Here is a 12,299-nt window from a genome sequence, read left to right as displayed (position 1 = left end):
ATAAAGTGAGGAACGGCCGGCGGGCTGAGTGAGCAGAGGCCGGGGGATAAAGTGAGGAACGGCCGGCGGGCTGAGTGATGAGACTGGAGGATAAAGTGAGGAATGGCCGGCGGGCTGAGTGAGCAGTGGCCGGGGGATAAAGTGTGGAACGGCCGGCGGGCTGAGTGAGCAGAGGCGGCGGATTCGACGCACCAAGAGCTTGTAACACTCCAAAGAGAAAGGAAAACTTGAAATAGCATCATATGACCCCTTTAAGGTTTTTAAGGAAAACAATCCAGGATTTCCAGATGAGCATTTATGGTTAAAAAGCATATACATTTTATTTATTTATTTATTTTTTTTAGAAAATGACCAACCATTTCACTAGATAAGACCCTTATTCATCGGCTGGGATCGAGTAGAGCCCTTTGAAGTGAGTAAATTGTCAGGAAATTCTTATTCTGGAATTGAACTAATCCATTAAGTATACAGAAGGGCTGTAAAAACTTCGCGTCGGAGCAGTCTTATCTGACCAGCAGGCCAATACGATAAATTGAAAAGTTATTTATCTGTTATAGCAGATAACTGATAAATGGCTGATAAAATTCTATACTATTTTGTCTAAATAAAAGTATATAAAAAAATATATATAGTACACTTGACAGTGTTTTTTAATTATTTGTGTTTTTAAAGATTACATGACAACACATGTAATCTAAATGTAAATATTGGGTGAATGAAAACATGCAATTTAATATCCAATCTATATCCAAAAATGATCAATATGATCAATTAACAAAAAAAACAAAAAAAAAAATCAATTTGTTGTGTTACATGTTCTATCTTGGATCATAAAGCAGCAGAATCTTTTCTTTCTTTCAAATACATACAGCATTTGACACTCACATGTGCCAATGGATCCCTGTTTATAAAGCATACTCACAGTCTGACATCTAGCTGGTGATTGATTCGCTCAGTGAAGTTGGCTGTGTGGTTAGCGTGAGTGGATTTGAGAACTTCTTTAGAGAGGGTTTGAGTGTGGCTGGGCTGAGGCTTGATGCTGTCTGACTGGGGGTGGCTTGGACTGGGTTTGAATGGGTCATTGGTGGACGACAGATCCTGCTTTCCTTGTGCACAAATACTGGTAAAGTTCAAGCTTTTTTGCTTCGCATAGAGCTGATATTGGACGTATGAAAGTTGGCAGCCTGCCTTTATACTGCACAAAAGCAAAAAAAAATAAAAATTAGTATGCATATATTATTGTGCTTCTATAACCTGCAAAGTACACATAAACACACACCTGTCTGTGATCCACTCTGGCCGCACTACTTTCTCTCCCTTGAGCTCTTGTATTTTGCTGTTGGGCAGGTTGGTGGCAATGATATGTGTAGTTTTGGAGCGAGTGTAATAGAGATGGAACTGCCCACCATGCAGCATCATCAGCCTGCGCAGCTCATCTGCACTGGGATCTACATACAAAAAATACACAATACAAGATAGCACAGTACTCATCATCCTGACACATTCAGCTATAGTGCTCAAATGGTAAACACAGGCTCGAATCCAGCCAACAACATTTCTTTCAAATCATTCAACTTCATTTTTTGGTCACACTTTATTTTAAGGTCCAATTCTCGCTATTAATAAACCATTAACTATGACTTTTGCCTCAACAAACTACTAATTTGCTGCTTAGAGATGTAGAATATGGTCATGTAGAATATGTGCTTTATAAGTACTAATAAACAGCCAATATGTTATTAATAGACATGCTAATAAGCAACTAGTTAATAGTGAGTATTGGTCCCTATACTAAAGTGTTTCCCATTTTTCCAAGAAATTTTGCTCATCCTTGTCTATAAAAACATATAAACAATAATACTGTTATTATTGAGTATTATTGATAGTTCAGCCAAAAATTCTGAATGAATCGTGCATAATAAACTGAATTCTGTCATGAATTACTCACCCTCATGTCGTTCCAAACCCGCAAGACCTTCGTTCATCTTCAGAACACAAATTAAGATATTTTTGATGAAATCCGAGAGCTTTCTGACCCTGCATAGACAGCAACGCAACTGACATGTTCCCAGACCCAGAAATGTAGTAAGGACATCAATAAAATAGTCCATGTGACATCAGTGGTTCAATTGTAATTTTACGAAGCTACGAGAATACTTTTTATGTGCAAAGAAAACAAAATGACTTTATTCAACAATTCTTCTCCTCAAAATCACATATTCCACCATTATTGACAGTACCACAACGTGCATGTGTTGTTTACATGCAGAGGTACTCTCGATAATGGCGGAAGACATGATTTGCAGGAGAAGAATTGCTGAATAAAGTCATTATTTTTGTTTTCTTTGTGCACAAAAATTTCATCAGAAATATCTTAATTTGTGTTCTGAAGATGAACGAAGGTCTTATGGGTTTGGAACGACATGAGGGTGAGTACTTAATGACAGAATTTTCATTTTTGGGTGTACTATTGTTTTAATAATATTTATTAATGAAAATTTTAATTAATAAAATAACAACAATAATAATGTTAATGATAATAATAATATCTCTATAAAATGTAAAATACTGTTCCTATTAAATATTAGTATTAACAATTATAATAAAACAAATTAAAAAAATTTATAATGATGGTAATAATGATGCTGCTGCTGCTCCAGATGCATTATGCAGTAAAACTGATCTCAATTCAGGAAGAAAGTTTGTTTTCCTGTTCACGTTTGTTATCACAGCACACGTGGGTGGCGAGGATGCTGGAAGAGATCTGACCTGTGTATCCATTGACGTAGATAGCCACACCACTGAAGATACAGGAGGACGTTCCATCTTTCTGCTTCTCTCTCGGGGCATCCTTCTGAAACTGCTCCTCAAGCTTAGAGATTTTTGCAGCCATGTAACCACCCTAAAAAAATTCAACAAACAAACCTGTGATGTTAATTTGATTTATAATCCCTATAAAAAAAAAAATCCCACTCACATGAACACAACCTCATAAGATCAAGTAATAAGGCAAAGCAGAGAGCACACACAGACTATGCAGACACAGTAAAAACAATTCTAACCCCTGTACAAATTTAACAGACTGCAATATAGACATGCACAAAGAAAAACGTGCAGCTTCTGGCTGACAAGTGTTTGATTACGCCTCAGACATTCAATGAGACTGGAGGTGCAAGTCTGCCCTGCTGGCACGGCGACTCTGCCAACGGATGGAACGCTGGGATTCAGGAGTTAAGCTGAACCAATAAACAGACTCCCACACACAAAAATACTCCACAACACTCGCTCCACCTGTACTGGCAGGAAATTCCCCTGAACTTAATTAATATAACCTGAGATAGGAAAACACACAAGGCCTGAAGGCAACCACTGTGCTGCGTTTAATTAAATTAAAAAAATTCTGCACAAAATAGTTGTCATACTGTACATGCACTGGCTTCACTTTCACATCTGCATTATGCTAGCAAATTACTAAATTATTAACTGAAAATCAACAAATTGCACAAGCTCCACCCTTTTGGTTCTCAGATTTGGTGGCAACACATTATGGTTGTCATATTATAGGGAAATGTCATGAAATGTTATCAGTGAAGACAGAAGCTCTTGGAGTTGTTTATGCCAGTGTGGTTCTGCTAATGCCTGAGGAACACGAGGATATTGAAGCCTATCAAATCTCTTGCTCTGCTTGGAGCCTCGGACTGTGGCGGCAGAGCAGAGGTGCTGGTCACTAGTGAGGAAAATTGAGATAGATTACTCACTGGTGTAATACAAATGAAAACCTGTCTAGACTTCAGCATCAACACACATACACCCACCAGCTCTCACATGAAGGGGAATGTTCGACTGGTGGTCAATGGTTATGAGGTTAAAATTACAGCAAAAATAATAAATGAACCATATTTAGAGGGGCAGCCTGGAAAGACAACACAGTACGAAAGAGAACTGTGAAAAAAACAGCTGCTGAGGCTTCCTGCTTTCAATAATAACACATTTCATAATAAAGAACAACAGACTCTTACCCGTCCTCCCCACCCATCATCTTCACTGGCTTTCTTTCTCCATCCATCTCGACTCATACTGAGGAACCTGAAAGACAACAATTAAATGTAATGAGTCAAAAACTAAATGTGTTAGCGACAGAAAATTAACATGTAAAAATGAGGACAAAATATGCACATCTGTTCTCTTCATCACTTACATGAATTTACAGACTCAGGGAAAGGGAGCGAGCTACTGTACATACAAGTGCTACTGCTTTAATTAGCAGGCAGATGACTCCTTTAATAAAGAAAATGCAACTGAAATGCTGAATCCTGAGCAGAGAATAAATCTAATCCATTTCATTTGTATAGTGCTTTTCACAATACACATTGTTTCAATGCAGCTTTACAGAAAATCATGATGTTAAATGTTTATAATATCTTCATGCTTCACGGTTGCATGTAATAGATTAGAGCTAGGGCTGTGCGATTTGGGGGAAAATATCAAATTGCGATTTTTTTGACAGATATTGCGATTGCGATTTGATTTGCGATTTTAAATTTGCAAAGTCAAGCTTCAGCTCAGTATTGTCAATAATGTGCAGCACAGTATGGGTATCATTACCCTGCTGAAAAAAACAATAGAAACTATCACAGAAATTCTTATAGTTTCCATTAAACCATTACAAAATTCCTTTTTGTTTTGGGCATTATTCCAATAGGAATTACTGTTGTTCTATTGGTTGCCATCTGCCAGATTACATCCCACCAATAGAATCCATCAAATAGACACCACATTATAGGTTACATTAAAACCAATACAATTCCCATTATAACCCTGAAACCCATTACATTTGTTATTGTGTTTTGGGAGGGGTTCTATTGTTTAGTTTTTTTCAGCAGGCAAGATTATAATGGTATAACTACTTTTAAAGAATTAACTTAATTTCACAGAAAATATTTGTTTATTTTTTATAAATAAAGAACTGTATTTCTTAAGTCAATTATTAAAGTATTACATATGTTACATAGGCTGATTTATTCATTTTAAGTATTTGGGATGTTAAGAGCAAGTGGAAAATGTGCTGATTTTTTTTATAAATGGTGGGTGTTTACGCAGTTGGCTAGAGCAGTGCTGATTGGGGAGAACGGAGGTGCGCTCACTCTATTGGTTAGTAAGACTGCAACTCAAGGCTGGCAGTCATGCATATGCTCTGGAACAGAGCAATATCGCGTCCATAACGCAGGCTTTGCGATTAGGAAATCGCAACGTGGCAAATCGCGATTTCGATTCGATTTCGATTAATCGCACAGCCCTAATTAGAGCCGGGCGATAATATAGTTTACATTTTTCGACAATATAAACAATTAAGCAGTTGAATTTTGCAAAGTCGGAGAGAAGTGCAATCCTCTAAATTACACCTCTTATCAAACACCAAACTAAAAGAATTGTATGCATTTGGCAGACACTTTTATCCAAATTGACTTACATTGCATTCAAGCAAATTCTTAGTCTTTGTAGAATGTATACACCTCACCTTTGAAAAACAGAGTTCGATGGTGAATGGAAAGCACATGATTAGCATTTTCTCCAAGTACTGCACACCTTATCAGAGCACAGGTCATCTGTAAAATCTGTTTCAGTCTTGTACTTTTCTTCTTGACAAATGAATATGCAAGACCTCCATTTCACTGTCTCCTTGATCATTTTGCCTCTGTGGTACAGATCAGACCAAACAACGCATCCCAAAAGTAAAAGGGAAGTCATTCTCATCTCTGTAGCATGTGATGAGCATAGCAAGGCAGAATAAACATTATTAGGGATGAATCCTGCTTACTCCCTCCATCATAAAAAAAATCACATACACAATCTCATTCTCCACAGGAAGCTGTATTGAGCGCATCTTCACGCATATGGTGCAAAACAACGCTTCTAATCGGCTTTGTCTAAATATGCACCTCCTATAGTATCCACTCAAATGAAACATCAAAGTGTCTGTCTCAGTCTTTCTTGCTTGATTTCTTTTTCAACACAAACACTAAGCTCTACATGAGCAGCTAGGCTAACTTTATCATCAGCCTGCTCCCTTCAGATATCAGGAGTAGCACAGTCTCAGTGTTTTCATTAAATGTGGTAGTGAATGAGAGTTCAGAAACTTGTACATAATTCAAATGAAACTATTCATTAATAAAGAGTAGCATACCAGTGTTATTTATTGACACATGCTGGAGTATTTCTCCTTATGTTACATATTTAATAGTCATGTTATGGTATGTGACACATTTGATTATGCACTACTACTGGGTGATACTGGACTGAATCAAACTGTGGCAGCTCAGGCAATCGGACAAAAACATTTACTGAAAAACATCTGATTATTTTACCCTAAATCACACTACAAATATACAACAGATACCTGCTTCATTAGGCCATTCAATGCACTTTTGCAGTAGGCAGTTGACTGTTTTGCTGTCAATAAAAACAATAGTCCAAAAAACATTTTAAAAAATCATAAATATTATTACATTTACAGCTGAAAAAGCACCAAACCAACTTACGTGGTCTCACAGCCTGTCCAACCTTGTGTTCAGTTGATTTAGCTGGTCAGCCAGCTGGTCTCACTGCTTGACTAACTGAAAAGTGTCCAAAACTCCTCTAAAACCAGCAACTACGAATGGCAAACTGGTTTACGTCGTTTTTTTTAAAACCAGGGATGACTGAGTGAGGCTTTGAAAGAGTTGACAAATGGAAAGATCCACGTTCACTGAACTGTCAACAAGCAAAAATATTGTACACATACCAGAAATAAAAATAAAAGACAGTTACAAAATCAGACGTGATAGCTTCCAAATAAGAATTATACCGAGTATTGGGTTTATTTAGCTTTACTTTAACACACCGGCCGTCACATGGGACATGTGTGAGGCTTTGAAAGAGTTGACAAATGGAAAGATCCACGTTCACTGAACTGTCAACAAGCAAAAATATTGTACACATACCAGAAATAAAAATAAAAGACAGTTACAAAATCAGACGTGATAGGTTCCAAATAAGAATTATACCGAGTATTGGGTTTATTTAGCTTTACTTTAACACACCGGCCGTCACATGGGACATGCCTGGCCATGTGAATGACTGTCTCGACTAGAAGAAAATACTGTGCTGCAAATCTGGGAAACCTAAATTCGACGCAGACAATAAGTTAGTGGGGCAGTTGATAGAGACAGTGATCGGACAGAGGAAACAAGGCATGTGACATTTCGTACATAATAAACTGGATTCCCGTCAACCTTTTAGCACATTGTTGCAGAAGTGCAACACAGCAGCACACATCAGATCGATCAGTTCAACATAGAACTGTAGCGTCACTCTGCGTGTGATGCGCGGTTTCTTTTTAAAACGAAACCTCTGAAAACTGAAATTGTTGCTCACCAATTATCCCCCTTCTTTACAGTTGTATTTTGTTCAAACCAAAGCGCCTTTGTTTCCGCTCTTGGGTTGCGTCCACCCCTTTTGCGTCAGATTTGAAAGATTACTAACAGAGACTTGGTGCATGCTGGGCTCTGTCCATATAAACATGCTCCCGCGACTGCACGATTCTCCCCTTTTACCACTCACTCGTATCTCTCCATTACTAGCCGCTTGCTCACTGTCGCCTCTGCCAGATTTTCTGCTTGTTTTCCGCGTAAATCCCTCCTCCTCCTCCTCTCAGCCGGGGTCACACAGTGACAGCGATAGCCCTGTCTGTATCTCACAGCACCCTCAAGCGGTCTATTAGTGACTCTACACTTGACGCAGCGCGCAGAGTTTAGCTTTTTAATTTTAATCACGTAGCGCTGACGTCGCTCCCAAATGTTCCAATGGCGAAGCTTGGCTCGTGTATATTAATTAGGTCGTGACGTTTCGCCGGGTAACTTTCCAATGGCGAGGTCTACCTCATGAATATTAAGAAGTGGGCCTTCGCCTTAGTAGGATTCGTGATTCACAAATTCAATTGTGTTGAATTTAACATATCATTGTGATCGAACTCAGTGGCAGTCTTTCGTGGAGGATGTGAGGTAGTCTTTTTTACACCCCAAAGGAAAACCATACCTGAGAAAACGTTTTTGTACAGATTGTTTGTTTTATTGTGTAGCAGCTGTGGTGCTACAACAACTGGTTAACAGTTAAGAAACCAGTAACCTTGGATACAGTGGGAAATGACCGCCCTTTTGTGAACTGACTGATGTTTATAAATGATGATCGACTGTTTGGGTAAATTATATGGAAGCCCATTTTTGCCTCATAAAAAAAAAAAAAAAAAACCGTGGGAAAATCATAACTATAGAATAAATTAGATAATTGTGAGATTATGATATTAATATTAACAATAAGTAGAAATTAATAACCATTATTATTTTATGATTATTAATAATAACAATAATAATAATGAGATATAATTATAATTAGATAAAATAATAATTATAACAAAGTTAAATTTTGTCAAAATAATGATTTTTACCTAATCATTTGACATTTTATATTATAATTAATTTTATCTCATTGTCAACTTTTTGTCATGATTTTTACTTTTTTCATAATTATTACTTTTTATCTAATAATTTTGACTTTTTTGTCATAATGATGACTTTTGTCGTGATTTTGACTAATCTCATAATTTCAATTTATCTCATAATTAAAAGATTTTTTTGTAATAATTTCAGCCAATTTATGTAATAATTTTATGTAATACCAATTTCATTTATATAATACCAATTTAGGTATTTATGACTTTTATGTCATGATTTTGTCTTTTTTATGTAATAACCGACTTTTTATCTCATAATTTTTATTTTTAATGTCATAACTATGATTTACCATAACATGACTTATTTTCTTTTGTGCCAGAAATGGGCTTGTTTATAAATTATGCCCAGTAGTCAAATTTCAACTGAAGCTAGAGCTACTGAAGTTTGTGTAAACCAGGCTTTTGTAAATTATTTTTATGCCATTTTCCCACTATCTAACTGTAATATCCTTCTCTATTTTGTATGTTTTTTTTAATGTGTCTCGCCCATTTCTCTACTAAGGAGCTGATGAGACATCCAGAATGTGCAGCATTTTGAGCCACTGTGCTATACCATAGGTTAGTAATTAATCATAGTTAGTCACGTCACTTCATCATCTCTTTAAACACAGTTTGTCATCATTGTACATTTTTCACATTTTCCCCTTAGATGCTAAACAACAACAGAAATAATGTGAATGTTTCTGGAACTGTACAACTCGCGTGAATATTTAATGAGGTAAGTACTGAGTTTTTGATTAGTTTTCTGTTGCTAAACAACTCTCTCACTGTAACATTCTGGCACGACATTGTCATTCCTTTGTCACTGCAGTTCAGTTACCCCCTCAAAAACAGTGCTAGCCCTGTTCTGAACCATAGCTTTCATAACCCAGGGTTAAAGGTGCTACCAACTCACAGTTGCTTTACTAAGGGCTAAAAGTCTCTTTAACCCAGGGTTTAAGAAGATGATAAACCGGAATTAATGAGAGTGTGAAAAGCCTTATAGTGCATTAATTTAGTCATCCAGTAACTTGTTTAATGAAGAAGCTCACACTTCATTATATATATATATATATATATATATATATATCAAGTATATGATTTAAGCTCACCTAAATGAATGTAGGTTTTATATTCCATTTTGGTCTTGTTTTTATTATTTGACAAGCAAATATTAACTCTCCCAGTTATCTATACTCAACAAGTCACCTTTGAAATCTTTTTGTCATATCTGACAGCAGTTTCCAATGAAAACTGGGAGAGCTCTTAACTGAAACAATTATTTTTGAACTTAAATCTGGTTGGCGTTCCAGTTATCAGCTGAAGTACAGTATTAAAATAGAGGTGATTCAGACAGATTTCCAAAAGATGGCAGTATTGTTCTATAATTGACTTCTTATCCAGGCAATACTGTCCAGAGAGTGATGTGATTAGGATCAGAAGTCCTACACTTTTTATTTATATTTTTACTTAATAAAATATAGTTAAAATATAGTTAAAAAAAATATATATGCAGTATATGCATGAAAGCAAAAATAAAATTAAAAATAAAGAATTGATCATCAGAATATTTTAATTTTTAATACATTAAAGTACCAAAAATACAAATCCCAACATCCCAAGATAATTGTGGTCTATTTGTCATTTGTTTTTTATGAAGCTTTTTATAATACTAGATTGAATTATAATTTCCAGCCTTCAAGCATCAGTACTGAGGCCCACCATCAAAAAGTGTTTTGATATTCTGATCATTTTTATACTCTTTATTCGTACAGTTATGGATATAAATTTTCTTTACCAACAGTTTATTGCATGCGCAATAAAGAGCTGCTTTATCACTAACGAAGGCATTTGCAAGTTCTGTTTCTATTTCTAAGTGAGAACCCATTGCAGACGCTCTGTACATTAATAAACTGTTTGAAAAAAAAAACATCCTAAATCGTGAACAATTTCAGACCTTTTTGCAAACCCGTTTGACCGATTAGATCAAAAGAGTGATTCGTTAACATTCTGGCATCGCTAGTTCTGATTCTTTACAGCTGATAGAAAACACAGGTCAAGACTGCTGTAATATTATCAGGGAAAATGATTGTCAGGTCTGTAATATTTTACTGAGGGTCTAACAATGCTGCTAAACTGAAGGTGTAGTTTCACTGACAGTAGGTATATGAATGAGAGGAGAAAAAAGCAATACATAAGCGCTTTTTAGAATAGATTCACCCTTAAGAAAAGGGAAAGCCAAGAAATGGATTTCATGATCAGGATTGACTGGCAATGCTAAACAGGATTTACCCCCAAGCACAGGATGGAAAAACAGTAAGGAGGAAATATGGAGATGGAAAGAGAATAAAAAAACAGGGATGGCTGCCAAGAGTTTAAACTCCTGCATTGCTCTAAAACTGGGGTCATTGAAAGTGAGGAAACGAAAGTGATGCTGACCCAAACACACGGATGCTGTTGCTCTTCATACACAAACACATGTTTTATTGGGGCTTGCAAGCAAATGGGAGCCACTTTTGTGCCTTTGTTTTTTCAGGAGAGAAAAAGCGCATTACTGTAGAGAATAAGATTTAAATGCAGACTGGGACTAATAGGAAAATAATTTAACTTGTAAAGCAAGTGAATGCAGATAAGATAATCAATCTGAGCTGAGATGACCATGGAGACAATTTAGAGATGCTGCTTTGTTATGAGTCTGGCTCTGCAGGACATACACTCACATATATTGTTATTTACCATTAGGGTGAATTAAAGTAATTAATCGCCATGTGGACTGAAAGGCTCGACTATGGGGTGCTTCTTTTGTATGTCTATCGGATAATAATGATCTTGGTATTGAGTTTAGTTAATGGAGTGTGTGTGCTGAGTTATTCGGCTGTGAAAGGGCTCCATTAGCTCGAAGATTGCTCCGTTATTTATTTGCTACAATTGTTTTGATGAATCACGGTTTCGTTCTTTTATTCTTTTGTCCCGTTTCCCTCGCTCATTATTGACTTCAGGTGTGTCTTCACGGATCAGTTCACGATTTTCTTACAGGGTTTAGAATGTCACTACTTCCTCTGTAGAGACTTTCTGCTTAGTCTTGTGTGCTGAAAAAACTTTTCGAATTTTGCAATCAATTGTTTTACGCTTTTTAAATGTATCATTACGATTCAAAATCCTGTTTATTGGACTTTGAAGAACAAACATACAAAGGCTTATTAGCGCATGTGGTGCAGCTAGATTACATCATGGATCCAGGTGTCTTTGTTTCCTGCAAACTGTTTATCGACGATGGCTGTTGCCTATAATGAAATGATAATAAGTGCCCTGACAGTGGACGGTTGAACTGCCCTAAACTTGCAGCTGTAGGTTTCTGATCATTCCCATTAAGGCACAGATCATGACCCTCTCTTATGAACAGAAGCCAGAGTTTTGGGTTGAATGGAGAACTTTAACATTATTAACCTTTGAGTTGATTGAGCAAATTGTGCAGAAATTCCATCAGGTGAGAGTGAGTCTCTCCTTTTCATGATTTATTATTAATGCAATGATGCTTGAAAATATACTTTTCAAAAACTCTTTAGAAAAAACACACACATGTACAATTTAAAGTATGCATTATTATTTTTATTACTGTAATTTTATTTGTAGCAATTATTATTTATTACATTTCTATTTATTATTAAAGGGGTCATATGATGCTGCTAAAAAGAACATTATTTTGTGTATTTGGTGTAATGAAATGTGTTTATGCGGTTTAAGGTTAAAAAACACATTATTTTCCACATAT

At 36.2% G+C, this 12,299-nt stretch overlaps 1 protein-coding gene across 2 annotated transcripts in view; it reads right to left on the bottom strand.

Moving 5' to 3' along the window:
* The window catches only part of rev1 (REV1 DNA directed polymerase), a 19,537-nt gene extending 11,795 nt beyond the window's left edge, over positions 1 to 7,742 (bottom strand). Inside the window, exons 1-5 of one of the 2 annotated variants that reach the window (XM_016533469.1) lie at positions 7,414 to 7,742; positions 4,020 to 4,086; positions 2,770 to 2,902; positions 1,280 to 1,448; positions 923 to 1,195 (exon numbers count right to left, since the gene is read on the bottom strand). In XM_016533469.1, coding sequence (XP_016388955.1) covers positions 923 to 1,195; positions 1,280 to 1,448; positions 2,770 to 2,902; positions 4,020 to 4,076 — 632 coding nt within the window. In that variant the 5' untranslated portion in view covers positions 4,077 to 4,086; positions 7,414 to 7,742. The remainder of the gene's footprint in view (positions 1 to 922; positions 1,196 to 1,279; positions 1,449 to 2,769; positions 2,903 to 4,019; positions 4,087 to 7,413) is intronic. The other variant, XM_016533467.1, reaches the window with a different exon arrangement.
* Between the last annotated feature and the right edge of the window lie 4,557 nt (positions 7,743 to 12,299).

This window comes from Sinocyclocheilus rhinocerous, unplaced genomic scaffold (genome assembly GCF_001515625.1).
Source record: "Sinocyclocheilus rhinocerous isolate Xijiao unplaced genomic scaffold, SAMN03320098_v1.1 scaffold64, whole genome shotgun sequence".
NCBI classification, from domain to species: domain Eukaryota; kingdom Metazoa; phylum Chordata; class Actinopteri; order Cypriniformes; family Cyprinidae; genus Sinocyclocheilus; species Sinocyclocheilus rhinocerous.
This window is presented reverse-complemented; position numbering and strand designations above follow the sequence as displayed.